Raw genomic sequence first — 22,905 nt, forward strand, 5'->3', positions numbered from 1 at the left:
CAGCACTGGATGCATCAATTCAGGCTATAAGTGTAGTGTGCCTAATGACAATCGCTGAACGTCATTACACGTTTTGGTTTTTTAACAGATGTTGCTTTCCATTCATCAAATTGCAGGTGCACTGTTTGGATGCTGGAATTTAATGAGGTGAAATATGCCCCGGTAGTCAACAGGAGAGCGTTTTGAAGATCAGATGAAAACATAAGTAGTTGTATTACCTTTTAATGTGGTATAAACACATGATCAGAGTTATGACAAATCTTTATAGGCCTACTTGGCCCACGGAGATCACTAAATGAATAGGGATTTTATATGTAATTATATGATTAGACCCATAACATTTTTTTGTAGTAATTCCCATACCAGTAAGAATTTAAATCCACTTTCACCCCTGGGTATACAGGTTAATAATTTACAGTTAAACATTTTAGACATTCAAAGACCATGAGCTATTATTCATTGTTTTATTCAAGTCGAAGCTCCTTTATTGAAGAAACAAGGACAACCTAGGCAAGTACACTTTCTCAGGGTTCACAATTTCCTAGAGGAACATCAACAATATCCACATGAATGCTCATGCTTAACATGTTAATTGTATTCCTTTTCGAAAATCTCTAATCAGAATAGCCTAATATTCACCATTGAGATCAATTTCATAAATGCTTACAGTTATACACGTTGCTATTGAATGGACAGAAAAACCACAAACAAAAAAGTTATAAAAATCATATCTTGAATCGAGAGAAACATTAAGATTGAAGATAGGATACAACTTTAAAGTATGAATTGTGCCAAGCTCTTTCCAGTCGCTGTTAATCAGTACTGGGAATACTCCTTGGTCTGGAGTTTGGCAACAATTCGCTCCAACTGCCTCTTGGCTTCACACTGTGGGAAGTTGCCCATTTCGTAGTACTGAGGAGCAACCTTCACCAGCCTGGGGAGATGAGATCAATTAAAGCAAAGTTGTAGAATATAATCAAAATATCCAATAAAAGCATTACCTGTAAACGAGTAAGTCATAAGAGATAACATTTCAAAACAAATGTGACGCTTATCAAAAACCCTTGTTATTTACAGTGTATTCGCTAATCGTTTTATTTGTGTGGACATTTCTGAGTTATACTTCATGACCACAAACGTACCATTCCGGTTTGATATCCGAGCAGGTGCGAATGTAGTTCTTGGTGGTGAGGACAAACTCATTGTAGAGCACCCACTCTGGCTTGTGGTCCAGGACGGTAGACGGGTGTAGCTGGACCACCTGGTTGTCCTTGACTGTGAGATAATGGCCCGTGCGCTCCAAATGAGCCACCTAAGCAAACAAGAAAACATTTCAGAAAATGCACACAATGCGAGATAAATCATATTTGTTCACTTAACTCAATTTCAATTCATGCAATTCAGAGTTAATTGAAATGGAACTTTCCCTGCTGTGCACCGACTGACCTGCATGAAAAAGCCTGTGACGAGCGCTCGGCGGATGTTGATGTAGTAGTCTCTGCTGGTGAATTCGGTGCTGCGCCGGGGCAGGTTGAAGCGGTCCATGATCCGGGACAGCTGCGAGCGCACGTTGTCGGCCGACATCAGCGAACGGTAGTTCACAAAGTTGTCGTAGCACCACTGTGTAGACTCGTGGTCTGAGAAACGACAACAAAGATCAACCTCCAAGTTACAGGCAACGGCAAGTCAAATAAGCATCATGTTTCAAAGTAAGTTACATTACACTTAAAAACCAGTCTTCAAAAGTTAATCTTCTGTTGAAATAAGTCCATGGCCATGTCCGATTACCCATACTTGCGTTCTACATAGTAGGCATTTTAGGTATGCGAAAACTGAAAGTTTTATAGTAAAATAAATGTAAAAATCAAGTATGCTTTAAATGCAGAATGTTTGTTATACTCATTTTGGCTTCTTTTCTAGTAGAATTTGCTGCACGCTTTTGAGGAAGAGAATCGTCTTTCCAGACTCACATGTGTTTGACAACAGCTGATTATCAGCTGATGAGATAAGGGGACACGCTGTACCCAAATGAACGAATTGCGGGAATTGCTCATCAGATGGTGCATTCTCAGGATGGGTGACATTTGTTGCTTACTGCATTTGGTTTTTTACTAAACAGTACATTCTAAATAGTATGTAGTAATAAATTAAGTACACAGCATGTTGTTTTAGTAAGAAGTAGGCAAGACAGATTTCAGACATGGCCCATGTATCAGGCCATCAATTTATAGATCCAAATATCCCATGTTAATTCCAGATGTGGTGCTTATCTTTAGTCTTTCATTAATCAAGGTTGGTCTACACAACCGATGGCATAGGATGTGGACTCACTTTTGAGGTCTGAAACATCTGATTAACGTTGATTTTGGAGTCTAATCTGTCCCTTTAATTAATTTTACCCTATCAAAATAAGATGTTTGTGGTGGCCATGTTTACTTTGTTTGAAGGCGTGGTAGACATTGAGGAGCGTCAGGTGGTCTCCGTCGATGTGGGCGAACCGCATCTTGGACTCGTCCGCCGCCTTCTTAGCCTCGGTGGGGCGGACGAAACACTGCGGGACTAGACAAGGTTGGTATGGGCCCCAACACAGACGCCCATAGGGATGAGTCAAGCATTCACAGAACAGAGGAACAAGGCCTATTGTAGCTAGAAAACTTGACAGAGAGCATAGGGGGGCAGGGCAGGACCAAGTGGTGTGTTTATGAGGGGGGGCTCTTCCGACTGCATGATGACTGGCTACTAGCTTGTCAAGGGAGTCAACACCTAACCACATCTGCAAAACAAAGAGGTTTCACACACCTGCAGAGCGTTAAAAGAGCATTGAACTTGAGAACAGTGTATATATGTATAACATTCAAGAGAATCCAAGTCCATTTCACATTCAAGTCAATGGCCTTGACGTTATAAAAGGGAAATAGATGTCCTTATACGATGTCACTACTGACATACGGCTTTGTATGGAAGAACATCAATATGTCCAAATTGGGCGTTTTTGCAACACCACCAATCATTACGTTCATGTTCCGCCTGTAAGCCTAATTTTGCTTTACTCATACATGTTTAAATGAATATTCGACATTCAAGGTAGTCATTTTACAGTCGCAGACCAAATTCAACATGAATTTCAGGAAACGTTACAAGAATCAAAAAATGTATGGCCTTTGTACTGAACTGGAATTTCTATGAATCTCCTGAATTGACCACAACCAAATCACAAATGTGTATGAGTAAAACACGAGGGAAATGCCAATTTGAAATACTGTGAAAAGTCCAAACACTGAACATTCTATATGATAAAATCAGAAATCTATCTTGCCATACTGAATGCAAATAGTTTCCCCCCGGTAGTAAAACCAAAACGGGCCAAGAAAGCTTAAATATAACCTAAATCAACCACCCACATGCAGATAACAAATAATCCTGTAAAATGTGTAAATCTCACTTAAAACAAAAATAAAGATCAGGTCTTGATGAGAAATAAATTTGACGAGTAAGACCATGACAACATCTTGACGATAAAAAAAAATCAACAATTCTTGCCATGGTATCTTGTACTGCCGGTGCAACTGGGCCAATAACACATCAAGAGACACCATTAAAGCAGCCATAGACAAACCACTAAACAAATGCAGAGGCAATGTTTTAGACTTATCTGAGAACACAACATTGAGATGCCTGCCCTGCCCAATTGCACTGATGATAAACACTCCCATATTTCAAGCAGCTGGAAGAAACATGGTCAACTTTTCAATTTGATACAGAATACAATTGGCTTTCAGTTTACTTTTCCATCAACCATCACCTTAAATTGCTAATTATCAATCAAGTATCTAACCAGTAAGCAATCCAAATCCTTTGTGTAGATAAAAAAAAAGTGTATTTTTCCATGGGGCCTTCTACAGCGGAAGTTTCCCACAATTGGCTTTTTGTTATCTCACATTTTGATTTGAGGAATACTTACCAAATATTGTTAACTCGATCCCTCCATATAAATCTAATACTTTCTAGCATCTTTGCTAACTAGATCTGCAAGCCCCCTTAACTGTGGGCCACCTCCTTACTTTTCCAAAATATTAATTAACTCTTCCAGGAATTAACAAATAGCATTAACAAAGCACTGAGGAGACAATCAATTTAGAGATCTCCATCTTGCATTAAATTGGAACCCACAGGGTTGAGAGGGTGCCAACTGGTGCCAAGGGTGGGCACTGGGCGACTTTGGATGTCAGCCATCCTGGCCCTGGGCCATTACCTGACAGCATGGCGGTGATGGAGAGGATCTCGTTGGAGCAGTTGAACTCGCAGCTGGCGATCACCATCTTGGCCAGCTGTGGGTCCAACGGGAACTCTGCCATCATGGAGCCCAGCTCTGTCAGGTCGCCGTCGTCGTTGAGCGCCGCCAGGTAGTTGAGCAGCTCCAGTGCCCGCATCAGGGTCTCCGGGGCTTGAGAGCGCAAGTGATCAGTACAGCATAGAACATGTTTGATCTCTTTGTCATTTTTACTTTTCTGTCTGTCAAAGAATCAATCAACAAATTATATTTTATGATAAAATGGTTGGTCAAGAGGTATATCAAGAAAAAGGGCTGCCAGTCAGTTTCAAATGAAACAGTTTCAAACTAAAGTAGCACTTCCAACAGGCAAGTATTCCAGCAAAACCTTGGCTCCTCACCTGGTGGGTCCATGAAGTCAAAGTGCACCAGGTCATCGATACCCAGCTTCTTCAACTGCAACACGACAGAACCCAAGTTGGACCGGAGAATCTCAGGATACGTGTTGTCCTGTAGTGGAAAGGAAAATAGTCAGATCAGTAGAACATGAAGCCATTCTACTGGTATCATATAATCCGTTGTGTAACAAGGTCGGCTAATTCTGCCAAATCATGTGTTTAACAAGAGCTGAACGTAATGGCCGAAACAGGCTTCTGTAAAATACCACATGAGATCCGTTAGACTATAAACATTTCCTTAATAAATTAATTGTCCTCAACATTATCCATAAGATAACAATTTTATTCAATATTTCATTAGACCGTATACTTTGCCCCAACACTTCTACAATCCAGGGCAGTTCACCTGCATCTCGGTCTTGTAGGCTTTCTCAGTGTAGAGGCGGAAAGTCTTCCCTGGCCGTGTCCTGCCGGCACGGCCCGCCCTCTGCTGTGCTGAGGCTTTGCTGATCGCCGTGACCAGGAGAGACTCCACTCTGATACGAGGGTTGTACACCTGTGGGTTACAGGTGTAGACAACATTCTTACTCAAGTCTTATTTTATAAAAAAATGCTGGATGCTGATTCCACGTTGGGTAATGTTAACTCAAAATGACACCACGACCAGGTTCCAGTTTAACAATGTTTACTTCACCGTATGACCACAGTACATAGTCACCATCACACTCAAGTCAGGTCCATCTCCAGTGAGACTACTGTGCAGGCATACTAACAACAGAGTGATAGCACCGTAATAACAGAAATATAGGGATCCTTAAAACATGAACTTAACAGTTAAGTCCACAGTGAATGACATGGACAGCACTTCTAGAGATAATCTTAAATCAAACATTCATTACTTAAACTGTACCACAGATGTACAGGTGAAAATCATTATCACTTCATCTGTAGGTACAGTTGGAGGGATTTGGAAATGGGGCGAAGGGGAATCCATTACACAAGTGTTAGTCTGCAACGGCAGAGAGGTGGATGAGTAACGGGAGTGTTTCTGGTTCAAATCCCAGGTAAAATAAACAGGTAATAAGGGGACAAATGTATGTTCTCAAAAATGTACTGTCGCTAGGTTTCATACAATTGGCGACAGATAAGCACATTTTCCCACCAGAGGGGCGTTTCCGTCAAACTGACTTGTTGAGGATAAACGGCTGTGTGTAATGACGTAGTGAACATTAAAAATAATTTTACGGTTAAAATTCCCCATGTACCGAATTAAATAATCTAAGTTAAATGGGTTTCCATTGCATTTTCAACTCCACCGATGATTTTGTCCCAAAAACTGTTGCGATAATATAGCAAACTTGCCCAATATCTTTTTGCCGCATGCTCTACAGACAGTTTGCTGATAAAGTGGACAGGGTAGGTTATATGATAAAAGCCAGATCCTTTTTAATTGATAATTGGCAGCCAAGCAAACCGGTCATCATGTCACCAGCATCATTCAAATGATCCCCTACCATCGATATTTAGTGGAAATTTGCATGAAGCTCATCACAGTGCACTTAACCACCAAGTAAAGACATAAGCTATAAAGTTCATCATAACTTATTCCATCTGCCTATAAACTCTGCACGCTTTTTCGAGTCGTGGTGGTAGTACAACAAAACATATCACATGACTAAGTTCACTTAGAAACTACATTGGCACAATCTCATTCCAAAATCATGGGCATTGATATGGAGTTGGTCCCCCCTTTGCTGCTATAACAGCTTCCACTCTTCTGGGAAGGCTTTCCACTAGATGTTGGAACATTGCTGCGGAGACTTGCTTCCATTCAGCCACAAGAGCATTAGTGAGGTAGGGCACTGATGTTGGGCGATTAGGCCTGGCTCGCAGTCTGCGTTCCAATTCATCCCAAAGCTGTCCGATGGGGTTGAGGTCAGGGCTCTGTGCAGGCCAGTCAAGTTCTTCCACACCGATTGACAAACCATTTCTGTATGTACCTCGCTTTGTACACGGGGCATTGTTATGTGGAAACAGGAAAGGGCCTTCACCAAACTGTTGCCAGAAAGATGGAAGAACAGAATCATCTAGAATGTCATTGTATGCTGTAGCGTTAATATTTCCCTTCACTGGAAATAAGGGGCCTAGCCCGAACCATTAAAAATAGCACCAGACCATTATTCCTCCTCCACCAAACTTTACAGTTGGCACTACACAGTCAGGCAGGTAGCGTTCTCCTGGCATATGCCAAACCAAGATTTGTCTGTCGGACTGCCAGATCATGATTCATCACTCCAGAGAACTTGTTTCCACTGCTACAGAGTCCAAATGGCGGTGAGCTTTACACCACTCCAGCCAACGCTTGGCATTGCGCATGGTGATTTTAGGCTTGTGTGCGGCTGCTCGGCCATGGAAACCCATTTAATGAAGCTCACGACAAACAGTTCTTATGTCGAAATTGTTTCCAGCGGCAGTTTGGAACTCAGTAGTAAGTGTTGCAACCAAGAACAGACCATTTTCCCACGCTACAGCCCTCAGCAGTGTGTGTGGCCTACAACTTAGCGGCTGAGCCGTTGTTCCTAGACTTTTCCACTTCATAATAAATAACAGCACTTACAGTTGACCGGGGCAGCTCTAGCAGGACTGACTTGTTGGAAAGGTGGCATCTTATTACAGTGCCACGTTGAAAGACAGTGAGCTCTTCAGTACGGGCCATTTTACTGCCAATGTTTGTCTTTGGGATTTGCATGACTGTGTGCTCGATTTTATACACGGGTGTGGCTGAAATAGATGAATCCACTAAGGGGTGTCCATATACACTTCATGGCCAAAAGTATGATGGTTTTTAAATCAATATTTGCACATAAAAGCATTTCTACCACAATTGTCGCAAAATCTATTTCACAGACAACAACAAAAAGATCCTATCTTGTCTTTCGTATTTTGTTTTGTCGACATTGGGAAACTTTACTGATAACATTGTTTTTATAATGCCTGTCAGGAGTTGTTTTATGCGTCAGGTAATTCATCCGCTTGAAATGGTTGGATGGAAACCTGGTTAACCTGTCAAGGTATAGGGGGCAGTATTTTCGATTTCGGATGAAAAGCGTGCCCAGAGTAAACGGCCTAATACTCGGGCCCAGAGTCAAATATTTGCATATTATTAGTAGATTTGGATAGAAAACACTGAAGTTTCTAAAACTGTTTGAATGATGTCTGTGAGTATAACAGAACTCATATGGCAGGCAAAAACCTGAGAAAAATCCAACCAGGAAGAATGGAAATCTGAGAATTGTAGTTCTTTTGAATCCCTATCGAAACTAGTGTCTGTGGGGTCACGTTGCACTTCCTAAGGCTTCCATTGGCTGTCAACAGCCTTCAGAAAGTTTTTCCATCATTCTCCTGTAACCGGGCAGAGAATAGGAGCTCAGTCAATGATTATTTCGAACAAAAATAACATTTCATGTGGAAGTAGCAGTCCTCGGAGTGCATTCTGACGAAGATCAGCAAAGGTAAGAGAATATTTATAATACTAATTCAGAGTTTTGTTGATGCCAGAACTTGGTGGGTAGCTGTATAGCTTGCTTCGATGGCTGAGCTATGTACTCAGAATATTGAACAATGTGCTTTCTCCGAAAAGTTATTTTGAAATCTGACAAAGCGTTTGCGTCAAGGAGTAGTGTATCTATAAATCTTTCAATAACTGTTGTAAATTTTATCAACGTTTATGATGAGTATTTTTGTAAATTGATGTGCACATTCACCGGAGGTTTTGGTGGGAATAGATTTTCTGAACATCACGTGCCAATGTAAAATGCTGTTTTTTGGATATGAATATGAACTTTATCAAACAAAACATACATGTATTGTACAACATGAAGTCCTATGAGTGCCATCTGATGAAGATCAAAGGTTAGTGAATATTTTAGCTGTACTTTTGGTTTTTGTGATGCATGTCCTCACTTGGAAAACGGCTGTGGATTTTCTTGTGAAGTTTATGTCCTAACATAATCTAATGTTATGCTTTCGCCGTAAAGCCTTTTTGAAATTGGACAATGTGGTTAGATTAACGAGAGTCTTATCTTTAAAATGGTGTAAAATAGTTGATTGTTTGAGAAAATGAAATTATGAGATTTTTGCTGTTTTGTATTTTGCGCCATGCTATTTCACTGGCTGTTGAATAGTGTGGGACGTTCACGTCCCACCTAGCCCAGAGAAGTTAATGAACTATTATTACATTGTGCTCAGATTGTGGACTACAGACAGTTCAAGTGTCCCTGTTATTGAAAAAAGTACAAGTTCGTAGTACTAGTGCCAGGTATTCCCTCTGGGTTTTAAATGAGAGGTAAGGTAAAAAATTAGAGGGAGAGGAGTAGCAGCCTACCTTTTGCTTGGCAAAACCGGGATCGATCACAAACACCACTCCGTCGATGGTAAGGGATGTCTCAGCAATATTTGTCGAAACCACAACCTAGGGAACAGGTATTGGGTTTAGCACTTACATCATAAGCCATTGTAAATATTTGGTGATAAACAAGCACCAATGTATGAAACCTGGGTTGTATTCAGTAGGGCACCACATAGCAAAACATTTTGAAATGGAAAATTAAAATCTGATTGTACAAGTTCAGGAAGTACCTTCACATTTCACTCAGTTCCAAAATGTTTTCTTCCTACTGAACACAACCCTGTTTTTGCAGTGTTCTGCTGGTCTACCTTTCTTCCTATCGCACCGCTGGGCTTCCTGGGGGGTGCGGCCTCAAAGATTCTTTGTTGCTGCTGGGGAGGCAGTGTGGAATATAGTGGAATGACTTTGATGTCTCCGACTTCAGGTCCCAAGTCGTCGATCTCCCGTTTGATCCGTTTACATGCCTCGTCAATTTCCTGATAGACAGTTCAGAGACAGGCAATATTCATGTTGAGCAGCAGACAGGTATCCTGAAAGTTAAACCACCCCCTACAATTCAACTTATATTCAGGCGACAACCTTGGTGTTGTCAATATCACTCTTCAACACTGAACTGAACCATCTTGACTGCATACGAGAAGGGCTGGAGGTATATCTCTTGAACAGCGAACCAACTCAAACTATCTGGAATGCATTTGAGAAGGGGTGGAAGTATACCTCTTGTCCAGTGAGGAACAGCAAACAGTCCCCCTCCTCTTCCTCACACATGTGGATCTGAACGACCGTGCGGATGGCGGCTTCCAGGTAGTCCCGCTCCGGCTCTGGGGTGTAGAAAATCTCCACGGGGTGTGTGCGTCCGGGAATGGTCAGCAGCGGACAGCTGTCAAAGTACACTTGGAACTTCCCGGCGTCTAACGTGGCACTCATCACAATCACCTGTGGGCAAAGAACATATTCCTGTTAATGCTTTGTGGTTGTTAAAGATTGTTGCAATGCCACTTTTAGTGTACAATAGTGAAATCCTGACTATGGGACCCAAAGAGGGAAACATCTACGTTTGAATAGGGATCTAGAATGGGCGAGCAAATAACTAGGCTAAATTACATTGGGACTAAGGTAAGTCAAAAGCAATCCAAAAACATAACCCTTAAAGAGCGAATGCCTTTCTTAAAAAGCAAGGAAATCCCTTTGAAAACGGCCTATGTGGCATCGATATGAGTCAGAAAGAGTTATTCTCGTGTCGTCTAAAACAGTTTGGATAATCAGTGCGTCACAATGGATCAATTAAGGTTGGGTTTTGATTTGACAATGTCCATTTTCCCACTATCATGGGAGTGAACAGCTGTGGTGATTGCAAATACTGCACAAACAACTTACACGTAAAATTGCGCAACTAAAACATCCTCTGCAAAAATGTCTTAACAGATTTCTTGAGTTACCGTATCTTACAATCATTCTGGAGATTTTGCGGAAGTGAAATAGGCTTCCGTGTCTACAGTGTCTCATGGGCGACAAACTAACCAAATGTAGAATCTGTCAGGAAACACACCAAGACAGAAAACTCATTTATCTAATAAGCAACAGAAAAACGTGCCAATTGGCATGTTCAGAGGCTATTTTGGCCTTTTGTAGAGGCATGGGGAATGGGCTAAGCCAGGGGTTGTTTTGGGACTTGAAAATAATTTCAACGGTAAAGCAAAATGTACAATTCATATGTGATTTTTTTTCTTCATGCGACTCATTCAGTTATGGTCAATGCCATTTTAACTCCATCCACAAACAAGCTAATTTAAATTAAACTAATGAATCAAATTTATCTCCAGAATTGACTAAATGCAACAACAACAAAAAGATACCAACCCTCATTTGTCTTTCCTTGATTCCTCGCCTCTTTCTCAAAACACAAAGGAGAATATCCAAAATCAAGGAAATGAGAAATCGAGGAAAGACTTGAGATTCCCCCCTGGACTCGGAGGCTGTACCTTGAGGTCTGACCTCTGTCGGACCACCTCCTTCAGTACTCCCATTAGGATGTCCGTGGCCAGCGTTCTCTCGTGGGCCTCATCCAGGATGATCACGCCATACCGCTCCAGCAAGGGGTCGTTCATGGCTTCCCGAAGCAACATACCGTCTGTCATATACCTTAAAGGGGAAAGCACACACGATTTAAAACATAGCAGATGCTGACCTACTGATGGCTTGAACTCCAAAATGTGTTCATTGATCTTATGCCTCTTCAAAATGAATAAATATAAACAACCTTTGCTCTCTTTTAGTGTGCAGCTGCAACACTATACCAAATACTTGTTGACCACAATAGTCTAAAATAACTCAATTCTTATTCATTAAGCATGTCCAAAGTATTTTGACTGAAGCTGTGTGTGTTGAATTGAATTAATGTGACCCCAAATTCTTGGATCATGTATTCTGGGGGTATTCAAATTACAGTTCTGAAGGGCCAAAATGCTTAGTTTTTTTGGTTTTACCCATGTTGTGTTCAGTAGGCAGAAAACAGAAGAAAACTTTTAAAAACTGAGTGAAACAGAGGTACCATCTGAACTTATGCAATAACAAATGATCATTTTCTAATTTCGTTGCATAACATCTTGCAGCGCTTTGCTATGTGCGTGCCCTAATAATTATGATCCTGGTAGTATGCAAGAATGAAAACCGGAAGTGTTTAGGCCTGGAATTGAATAACTCTGATGTAGCCTCTACTATCCAGACAAGAAGTCGCTTACTTCAGTATGGTCTTGGCAGAGCTGCAGTCCTCGAATCGTATGGAGTAGCCCACCTCCTGGCCCAGCATGACATCCATCTCGTCGGCCACCCTCTGGGCCACACTCATGGCTGCCACCCTTCTGGGCTGGGTACAGGCCACCGCCTTCTTGGGGCCACCCAAGCCCTTCACCATGTCCACACACCATTGGGGGATCTGAGGAGGGAAAAGGGAGGGCATGTTATGGATGTGTCTGTCTAACTGAAACAACAAACATATTTCAAAGTGCATTGGTTTGGAGGGGAGGGAGACAATTGACTGGAATGCCTAATTACAAACGGCCCTTATACTCTACCTCTTCTGTGTTTGCATATCTGAGGGAACAGAGTAGGTGTAAACAACACAGTGATGTAACCACTTGGCCGTCAATGGCATGTGTGTGTGTGTGTGTGTGTGGGGGGGGGGTGAAAGGTGTACAGTAAGCAATATCACCCATCTGATTCCATCAGAAACACAAACACAGAGGGAACCGGAGATCAAACTAAAAAAGTAAATCCAAACTGCTTCTTCTGTTACAAGCGTGAAGTTTTACCAATGCAAAAATGCAAATGAAGCACCTCTGCAAAGTAGAAACAGAAGAATTTAAGCCAGAGATTAACATTAAGGGTTTCCCTATTTCCCGGGGAAAGTGACCTGAGCAGTCAGGCAAGTTGCCCCATTGGGCAGGGGAGATATATATATATATATTTTTTTTTACAGATAACCAAAATGCAAAGAATTCTAGTAGTTTGGTCTTTCTGGTTCCTCCAGTGGGTAGGTGAAAATAAGTGATCATAATCTTTCGGCCAACCCAAAAAAATACTCCTGACTTGCCCAATGCGAAGAGCCGTTTAGACCTTAATGTCAATCCCTGTTTAAGGACTATTGAACAGAACTGCACCTGTGTGGTTTTCCCGGAGCCCGTCTCTCCGACAAGCACAAAGCTCTGGTGGCGTGCCAGGATGTCATTGAAGCGCTCCTTGTACTCCCACACAGGCAGCTGCAGCCTCTTCTTCAAGATCTCATAGTAGCGTGGCGTGTGGGGCAGGTTTGTGAATGGGTTGATCTGCTGCTGCATGGCTGTCTGCTTGAGAGGAAGCATGCCTCCCCCGGCCATCATGGTGTTGGGGGGCACGACAGAGGGCTTCACGTCCCTATCTCGGTCCCGGTCCCGATCTCTGTCGCGGTCCCTGTCCCTCTCCCTGTCTTTAGAGCGCTCGTCACGGTCCCTGTCGCGATCTCTGTCTTTCCTGAAAAATAGAAGAATATACATAAGTCAACCCACGATAGTATATTACTTGAAATAGAGTACACTTTAATGTAGTGGGACATTTACAAAATGTGCATAGTGTGTTTATAAAAACTCAATGACAAAAACAAATTCAGTTATATATTCTTATATTTGGGGTTATGTCAATAAGAATTATTACTCAATAATCAGTGTATTTATATTATTCATTGACCATTCTACAGCAGGAAATTTTTTACAGATGGCCCATTCATGGAATCCAAATATGCACGTTTTTCACCTGGTCCCCAAAAGACTATTGTATGTAGATTAAATCAGATTATGCGCTAATGCTAATGCAAGTTGGATGCAATATTAGAATACGCAAGTGTTGGTTATTTGGCTATCTTGCAGCTGAGAGGCTAGTTCCTGAACTTGAGAAATAGCCAATTAATTGCCAAACAAACCCCAACTCCATGGTTAAAGGATTACATTTATCGTCAATTGCCCACAAGGCCCAACCAAAACTCAACCCCTCTGAATCAGAGAAGTGCATGGGGCTGCCACATTGGGCACCTGTGGGTGATTAACTGCCTTGCTCAAAGGCAGATTTTTCACCTTGTCGGCTCAGGGATTAGAACTGGCAACCTTTCGGTTACCTGCCACCCAACTCGTGTACATAACAGAGTTGAGCGAAGACGTGGGCGGACTGGAGCTCCGATGTCACAGAAAATGACAACGTGTCGCATAATTGCGGGCTACTTTTTGGGGTGCCGTAGTTTTTTTTAAATAAAAAACTCAATTGTATGTGACGTCGGAGCTCCAGTCCACCCAACTCCGTTGATGTAAAGACATCGTGGAATTGAGTTAACATTATGGCTAGCCAGTTTACTCTGTGTAACGTTAGCGCTAGGCCGCAGAACATCAACACGTGCCTTGTCAACATGACTACACAAGCGTCACAGGCTGATTAACACAGGAAACTCGCGGATATGTAGCTAATCGTGTATCATCTCTACAAAGTACCCAGTTTATAAATGATAACTAGTAAGGCGCAATATTTGCCGGTTGGTACCTAGCTAAACAAAGCAAGCTAGCCGTTCGCTAGCAACAACTTGCTACCCGAAAGACAGTAGATGCATGAAACGAGAAGCTTACCCATCAGATCTCTTTTTATTTGAGTAGTCGTCGCCTAAATCTAAACGGTGTCTTTTAGACATGATGAATAAACACAGATGTAAAATAACAGCGTATATTTAGCTAGTTTCCTTACAACCGGCTCGTTACAGTGATCCGCGCGAGGAAGCAAATTCGGGTAACCCGGAAGCAGTTTGTTTTAGCTCGTTGGTTGTGGTCCTGCAGAGGGTAAAACCACAGACTAAAACAATGACACAGATATTTCACTGGATTAACAATGTGAAGCATCCGCTTGGCGTTTCCACTCGCTAGTGGGCAGTGGGAGGAGATGGATTTTGGCAGATATTCTGCAAATTTTCTTATCGATGAAACATTTGATCTCAATAAAGTTTTCTGTTCACAAAACTGGAATCTGTTATGAACATGGTAGACTAAGTATTGTAGACTTTGCCCTTTGCAAACGTTTTTTTTTTAAATCGCGTTGTTTAGAAGGTGCGCAAAGACGAATTGAGTTCTTGCACACGTTCACTTCACAGAATTGGTGTTCCCTAACGGAAATATGCAGATTATGATAGAACACGCCAATAGGATCTCGCTAGCTCGTGCTTGAATCTGCCCACCTCCTTGCTTGTTCTGCCAACTATTGGTAATTTGTTCCCCATTGGAAACGAGGGGCGATGGTCTATATTGGTTTAGTTATAAAACATCTTCGGTAAAACAGTAACAAATGTGTTGCTCACTGCTGCCATCCTCTGTATCATTGCGCCATAACAGTTGTTACACGGTCAGACAGACTCCTTCATATAGTAATGAAACAGCAAGCAGGGAGCAGGTCTCGAACCCTCGACCTTCAAGCCCGAAGTCCGGCGCGCTATCGACTGTGCCGCAAAAGCATGCTCGAGCGGCAGAGTCGATTTCCACGCTTATAAACCCAGGGTCGTTACACTACTCCCTCCTTTCAAAGAGCGCGTCCTCGCGCTAGCTTGCGACCAACGTCTTACAGGAACGCGCTCACCGGCCAAGCACACGCACTGTCGTGGATGCAACGTCCGATCACTTCCGACACCAATGTAATGAAACAGCAAGCAGGGAGCAGGTCTCGAATCCTCGACCTTCAAGCCCCAAGTCCGGCGCGCTATCGACTGTGCCGCAAAAGCATGCTCGAGCGGCAGAGTCGATTTCCGCGCTTATAAACCCAGGGTCGTTACACTATGTTTCAGCACAGTTGAATAGCCACTAGGTCACTATATTTAGCGAGTATTCAGACCCCTCTAGCGACACATTTTCAAAAAAGCGACTAGCGACAAATCTAGTGACTTTTTCTGGTGTTATTGGAGACTGACGTGAAAGCACGTATCGTTCTTACTCTTCTCAATGAGCAGCGGGTGCTGCTGTGGGCCCTACCCCAGTCCCAAAGCACTCACAGGCGGCCCAGTCCTCGCGCTGCAGTCAGAGCAGATGTTCACCCCTCCTCATCCAGACTGCAAATGAATCCAGCATGTGGGGAGCTGCTGTTGGCTGATGCAGCCCTGGTTTACATAATTTTGTTTTACCTGAATTAGGGCCAGACTAGTTACCATAATTTTCTCACATTGCCATTGCCAGTTTTTCTATTGTCTCTTTTTGGTCCATTTTTAGATTGTTAATGTAGATTGTATACAAAAACAAATGTTATGGTTAAACATTTTCATGTTTTACTGTGACTTGTTGTAGGCTCCTAAGTGGACCATAAAGTTAAAAACTAAACCAAATTAAGAAAACTAAACTAAAAAAAACTAAATAAAAAACTAACTAACTCCGCCAGTGTGTCACTTTTGGGTCACTTTTGCCGGTCCCAAGCACCGATAAAGCAGGAGGGTTGGAATTTTGACATAAAAAAAAACAAGAATTGACAGAAGAAAGTTCATTTGTACTTCTAAACATATTTAGGGTGTTTTTTACTCACTTTTTGTCTCTCCCACGACGTTATTCCTTTCTCCTACAGCGTCCTTCACAATTACATGCACATTGCCAATTATGCAAATTAGTTGATGACGTCATTTAGCGACTTTTAGGACAATCAATAGCTACTTTCCTTACTGAGGAGATGGCAACACTGATTTGGATGCGTGCACTGAGAAAATGGTCTACATTATCGTAAGATCTGCAGGTTTTACGTTCTGTCTCTAGGACTAGGCTACTTGTTTTCAGAATATTGAATATTCTTTGTGACAAGAAATTGTAGATCACATCACACAGCCTATTAGAAAATTACAAATACACTTTAACTTTGTTAAAGCAAAGCCCCTGAACTCTCGTGTATTTTCTGCACTATATGTGACCCTTTTACAACATACAGAAGAGAGCTGGTTATCAAGGGTCAAAGTATTGACACGTTTTCTTAATTCAGAGACAAGCTTAAAGTTTTCTTTCCTGACCATCATTTTCACTTGTCTGACCTCTTGTATGATGATGAATTTCCCACAGGACTGGTCTATCTGGGTGATGTTTTTTCTTTCCTGAATGATCTGAATCTAGGATTACAGGGACTCTCCGCAACTATATTCAATGTGCAGGACAAAATTCAGGCTATGATTAAGAAGTTGGAGCTCTTCTCTGTCTGCATTAACAAGGACAACACACAGGTCTTTAAATCATTGTATGATTTTTTGTGTGCAAATGAATTCAAGCTTACGGACAATGTCAAATGTGATATTGTGAAGCACCTGAGTGACTTGGGTGCGCAATTATACAGGTACTTTCCCGAAACGGATGACACAAACAACTGGATTCGTTATCCCTTCATGCCCTGCCTCCAGTCCACTTACCGATATCTGAACAAGAGAGAATTGAAATTGCATCAAGCAGTTTTATGAACATTTAATTTAAATCAGAAGCCACTGCCAGATTTCTGGATTGGGCTGCACTCAGAGTATCCTGCCTTGGCAATGCAAGGTGTTAAGACCCTTTGCAACCATGTACCTATGTGAGAGTGGATTCTCGGCCCTCACTAGCATGACAAATAAATACAGGCAGAGACTGCGTGGGAAAATGATTTAAGACTGAGACTCTCTCCAATACAACCCAACATTGCAGAGTTATGTGCATGCTTTCAAGCACACCCTTCTCATTAACCTGTGATGAGTTATTCACAATTTTCGATGAACAAATAAGGTTTTATATGTAAGATGTTTAAATAAGGAGCAAAATTATTGATTATTATTATATTATTATTTGTGCCATGGTCCTATAAGAGCTCTTTGTCACTTCCCACGAGCTGGGTTGTGACAAAAACGTACACTCATTCTTATGTTTAATAAATGTATCGTATAGTGTGTGTGTGGCAGGCTTACAATGATGGCAAAAACAACATTTGAGAGTACGCTGACCGTGGTGCTAGAGGGGGTACGCAGCTGGAGGTTGAATGTTTGAAGGGGTACGGGACTATAAAAAGTTTGGGAACCACTGCCCTACTGGAAGGGGTGAAGCAGAGAGGAAGAGGCGAAGCGAGAGATAACATCTCAGCAAAATCTGTCCAAAATAAGCCCAATACGTTTCTCTTGATTTATTTTGGACCTAAACTTGTTACCTGCCTTTCCCGCCTTTGGGACAACGGTCGGTTGCTATACCACTAAAACAAGCCCATTGACTCCCATTGTTAGGGCATCTCCTCATTATACACAAATCTCTGGCTGAACGAACCAGAGGTTTCATTTCCGGATTTTAGAACAAACTGGCATGCTCTATAAGCAATGGGGACACATTGGGTGTTTCTCAATATGCATTATACCGTGCTCCACACTCTCATGCTCCGAGTGTGTTCTCCGACCACGTTCTCTTGAGTACTTTCTTGTGACAACGAGAGTGTGGAGAATGCATAAAACAATACATTTGATATGCACTCGCACTCACACTCGCAACCCCCCCCTCCACTTCACCTCCCCATTCACTGAACCTTCTTCCAGCTGTCTTAAAATATAGTTCAATTTCTTTTTGCAAGGTACGAAGATGTGATGTTTTGTTTGTAAATTTACATTTGTGAATATTACATTTGGCCAAAAGAATAATGAAATGAATTACATAAAATTGTTTCAACTTATTTCTATCATAAGTAAAGGATCCAAGCAGTACATCTCTGCATAATAGTGTAAAATCTTCATAAATGTGTTCAGTTATAAATCTACTGATATCTTGCCACAGATTCCTAACATGAATACAATGCCAAAAAATATATGTTTCTGGGTGGTAATTTTTATTTTTATCACTTCATATAGTGGTTGGCAGGATAATATGTATTAATACTTTTTAAAGAAACTTCCTTAATTTTGTTAATAAGTACAGTTGAAGTCGGAAGTTTACATACAGCTTAGCCAAATACATTTTAACTCAGTTTTTCACAATTCCTGACATTTAATCCTAGTAAAAATTCCCTGTCTTAGGTCAGTTAGGATCACCACTTTATTTTAAGAATGTGAAATGTCAGAATAATAGTAGAGAGAATGATTTATTTCAGCTTTTATTTCTTTCATCGCATTCGCAGTGGGTCAGAAGTTTACATACAGTCAATTAGTATTTGGTAGAATTGCCTTTAAATTGTTTCACTTAGGTCAAAGTTTTGGGTAGCCTTCCACAAGCTTCCCACAATAAGTTGGGTGAATTTTGGCCCATTCCCCCTTTCAGTTCTGCCCACACATTTTCTATAGGATTGAAGTCAGGGCTTTGTGTTGGCCACTCCAATACCTTGACATTGTTGTCCTTAAGCCATTTTGCCACAAGTTTGGTAGTATGCTTGGGGTCATTGTCCATTTGGAAGACTCATTTGCAACCAAGCTATAACTTCCTGACTGATGTCTTGAGATGTTGCTTCAATATATCCACATAATTTCCCTCCCTCATGATGCCATCTATTTTGTGATGTGCACCAGTCCCTCCTGCTATAAGCACCCCCACAACATGATGCTGCCACCCCTGTGCATCACGGTTGGGATGGTGTTCTTTGGCTTGCAAGCCTCCCCCTTTTACCTCCAAACATAACGATGGTCATTATGGCCAAACAGTTCTATTTTTGTTTCATCAGACCAGAGGACATTTCTTCAAAAAGTACAATCTTTGTCTCCATGTGCAGTTGCAAACCGTAGTCCTTAGTAACGGTTATGCCAAAATATGTAAGTTCTTCTTTCACTGGAATACCATAACATGAGGGTGTCACACAATCTTTGACAGCCATGAGTTCACATTTATTAATGTTAAGACATAGAATCCTTTTCCAAAGCATCTGGTCTATCACATTGCTCGATATGGGGATCTGACTAGCATCTTTCAGAAAATAGTCAGCCAACTGGCTTATAATAATTTCTTTACCAGCTATGGAAATACCTTGTACAGGACTATTATTTAAAGAATGTAAGAATTTGGATGATTTATAAAACAGATACGGTGAGATAACCTTGCCTAATTCCTCTAACTCAAATCTAGGTGAAGTGCCATGTGTCAGTTTATTAGAGCTGTTACCATTCGTATAGAGAGTCTTAACAGCCTTACAGAAAACATCACGAATGCCAAATTTCTCAAGGGAATGGAAGAGGAACGGATGCTCCAATGTGTCAAAAGCTTTAGAAAAATCTAAAAATGATATGAAGTTATCCTTGGTTATTAGGTCTGAGTAGTCAAGTATGTCTAATACTAGTCTGATATTGTTAGAAATACAGTACAAGTCAAAAGTTTGGACACACCTTCTCATTCAAGGGTTTTTCTTTATTTTTACTATTTTCAACATTGTAGAACAATAGTGAAGACGTCAAAACTATAAAATAACGAATATGGAATCATGTAGTAAACAAAAAAGTGTTCACTTCTTAAGGACAGACGTTCCGCTAGCGGAACGCCTCACCAATATCCAATGATAGAGCGTGGCGCGAAATACAAATACCTTAAAATGCTATAACTTCCATTTCTCAAACATATGAATATTTTACACCATTTTAAAGACGAGACTCTCGTTAATCTAACCACATTGTCCGATTTCAAAAAGGCTTTACAGCGAAAGCAAAACATTAGATTATGTCAGGAGAGTACCCTGCCAAAAATAATCACACAGCCATTTTCAAAGCAAGCATATATGTCACAAAAACCAAAAACACAGCTAAATGCAGCACTAACCTTTGATGATCTTCATCAGATGACAATCCTAAAACATTATGTTATACAATACATGCATGTTTTGTTCAATCAAGTTCATATTTATATCAAAAACCAGCTTTTTACATTAACATGTGATGTTCAGAACTAGCATACTCACCGCAAACTTCCGGTGAATTTACTAAATTACTCACGATAAACGTTCACAAAATACATAACAATTATTTTAAGAATTATGGATACAGAACTCCTTTATGCAATCGCGGTGTCAGATTTTAAAATAGCTTTTCGGTGAATGCACATTTTGCAATATTCTGAGTAGATAGCTCGGCCATCACAGGCTAGCTAATTTGACACCCACCAAGTTTGGTGCTCACTAAACTCAGATTTACTATTAGAAAGATTGGATTACCTTTGCTGTTCTTCATCAGAATGCACTCCCAGGACTTCTACTTCAACAACAAATGCTGTTTTGGTTCCAAATAATCCATAGTTATATTGAAATAGCTCCGTTTTGTTCGTGCGTTCAGGTCACTATCCGAAGGGTGACGCGCGAGTGAATTTCGTGACAAAAAAATTCAAAATATTCCATTACCGTACTTCGAAGCATGTCAAATGCTGTTTAAAATCAATTTTTATGCTATTTTTCTTGTAAAATAGTGATAATATTCCAACCGGGCGACGTTGTATTCATTCAAAGGTTGAAAGAAAAAAATTAGAATTCTCATGAACGCGCATCTCCAGTGTCACTGTTCCCAGGCTGACCACTAACAAAACCTCCTGCTGTTCTTCGCCCAGAGACAGCAGACACCTCATTCCACTTTCTGGCGCCTTCTGAGAGCCAATGGAAGCCTTAGAAAATGTCACGTTACAGCACAGATGCTGTATTTTCGATAGAGATGCAACAGAAGGAAAAAAAACTTTCAGACAGGGCACTTCCTGTATGGAATCTTCTCAGTTTTTGGCCTGCCATATGAGTTCTGTTATACTCACACACACCATTCAAACATTTTTATAAACTTTAGAGTGTTTTCTATCCAAATCTACTAATTCTATGCACATTCTAGTTTCTGGGCAGGAGTAGTAACCAGATTAAATCGGGTACGTTTTTTATCCGGCCGTGAAAATACGGCCCCCTATACCATAACAGGTTTTAAACAAATCAAAATAAATTTTAGATTCTTCAAAGTATTCACCCTTTGCCTTGATGACAGCTTTGCACACTCTTGGCATTCTCTCAACTAGCTTCATGAGAAATGCTTTTCCAACAGTCTTGAAAGAGTTCCCACATATGCTGAGCACTTGTTGGCTGCTTTTCCTTCACTCTGCGGTCCAACTCATCCCAAACCAGCTCAATTCGGTTGAGGTCGGTTGATTGTGGAGGCCAGGTCATCTGATGCAGCACTCCACCATTCTCGTTCTTGGTCAAATAGCCCTTACACAGTCTGGAGGTGTGTTGGGTCATTGTCCTGTTGAAAAACAAATGATAGTCCCACTAACTGCAAACCAAATGGGATGGCGTATCACTGCAGAATGAAGCTCCATGCTTCACGGTGGAAACCACACATGCGGTGGTCATCCGTTCACTTACTCTGCGACTCACAAAGACACGGCAGTTAGAAGCAAAAATCTCACATTTGGACTCATCAGACCAAAGGACAGATTTCCACCGGTTTAATGTCCATTGTTTCTTGGCCCAAGAAAGTCTCTCATTATTCGTGTCCTTTATTAGTGGTTTCTTCACAGCAATTCGACCATAAAGGCTTGATTCACAGTCTCCTCTGAACAGTTGATGTTGAGTTGTGTCTGTTACTTGAACTCTGTGAAGCATTTATTTGGCCTGCAATCTGAGGTGCAGTTAACTCTAATGAACTTATCCTCAACAGCAGAGGTAACTCTGGGTCTTCCTTTCCTGTGGTGGTCTTCATGAGAGGCAGTTTCATCATAGCGCTTGATGGTTTTTGTGGCTGCACTTCAAGAAACTTTAAAAGTTCTTGAAATTTTCTGGATTGGCTGACCTTCATGTCTTAAAGTAACGATGGACTGTCTTTTCTTTTTGCTTATTTGAGGACTTGGTATTTTACCAAATAGGGCTATCTTCTGTATACCACCCCTACCATGTCACAACACAACTGATTGGCTCAAACGCATTAAGGAAAGAAATTCCACAAATTAACTTTTAACAAGGCTCACCTGTTAATTGAAATGCATTCCAGGTGACTACCTCATGAAGCTGGTTGAGAGAATGCCAAGAGTGTGCGCAAAGCTATCATCAAGGCAAAGGGCGGCTACATGATTTATAAAATATATTTTGATTTGTTTTCATGTGTTATTTCATAGTGTTGATGTCTTCACTATTATTCTACAATGTAGAAAATAGTACAAATAAAGAAAAACCCTTGAATGAATAGGTGTTCTAAAACTTTTGACCGGTAGTGTATAAATATAAACGATAACCGTTTTAGATGTTTTTTTAGATTTGTGTGTATTGTTGAGAAATTGTTAGATATTACTAGTTAGATATTACTGCACTGTTGGAGCTAGAAACAAAAGCATTTCGCTACACTCACAATAACATCTGCTTTGATA

General features: G+C 41.1%; 1 protein-coding gene across 5 annotated transcripts; it reads right to left on the reverse strand.

Annotated features, from left to right (window-relative positions):
- Positions 1-450: 450 nt before the first annotated feature.
- LOC106602719 (pre-mRNA-splicing factor ATP-dependent RNA helicase DHX15) lies at positions 451-16,163 on the reverse strand. 5 transcript variants are annotated; one of them, XM_045716791.1, is made up of 14 exons: positions 16,145-16,163; positions 12,736-13,084; positions 11,818-12,011; positions 11,059-11,218; positions 9,794-10,012; positions 9,385-9,552; positions 9,053-9,139; positions 5,075-5,224; positions 4,672-4,780; positions 4,253-4,444; positions 2,437-2,559; positions 1,447-1,637; positions 1,143-1,312; positions 451-934 (listed from the first exon to the last, which is right to left on the reverse strand). In XM_045716791.1, exons 2-14 carry the CDS (start codon positions 12,952-12,954, stop codon positions 817-819), a joined length of 2,100 nt encoding a protein of 699 aa, XP_045572747.1. In that variant the 5' UTR covers positions 12,955-13,084; positions 16,145-16,163; the 3' UTR covers positions 451-816. The 5 variants fall into 5 exon arrangements, with proteins under 5 accessions (XP_045572747.1, XP_014051005.1, XP_045572746.1 ...); XM_014195530.2 differs by lacking the exon at positions 16,145-16,163 and adding an exon at positions 15,566-15,656; XM_045716790.1 differs by lacking the exon at positions 16,145-16,163 and adding an exon at positions 15,624-15,642.
- Positions 16,164-22,905: the final 6,742 nt, after the last annotated feature.

Source organism: Salmo salar, chromosome ssa04 (assembly GCF_905237065.1).
Source record: "Salmo salar chromosome ssa04, Ssal_v3.1, whole genome shotgun sequence".
In the NCBI taxonomy this organism is placed as follows: Eukaryota; Metazoa; Chordata; class Actinopteri; order Salmoniformes; family Salmonidae; genus Salmo; species Salmo salar.

Coding starts and splice junctions, on each gene's coding strand:
- LOC106602719 (XM_014195529.2), bottom strand. CDS start 14,282: ATGTCTAAAAGACACCGTTTAGATTTAGGCGACGACTACTCAAATAAA. Junction 12,012..12,735: donor GCTCCGGGAAAACCACACAG/GTGCAGTTCTGT, acceptor TTCCCTCCTCAG/ATCCCCCAATGGTGTGTGGA. Junction 935..1,142: donor TCGGATATCAAACCGGAATG/GTACGTTTGTGG, acceptor TCATCTCCCCAG/GCTGGTGAAGGTTGCTCCTC.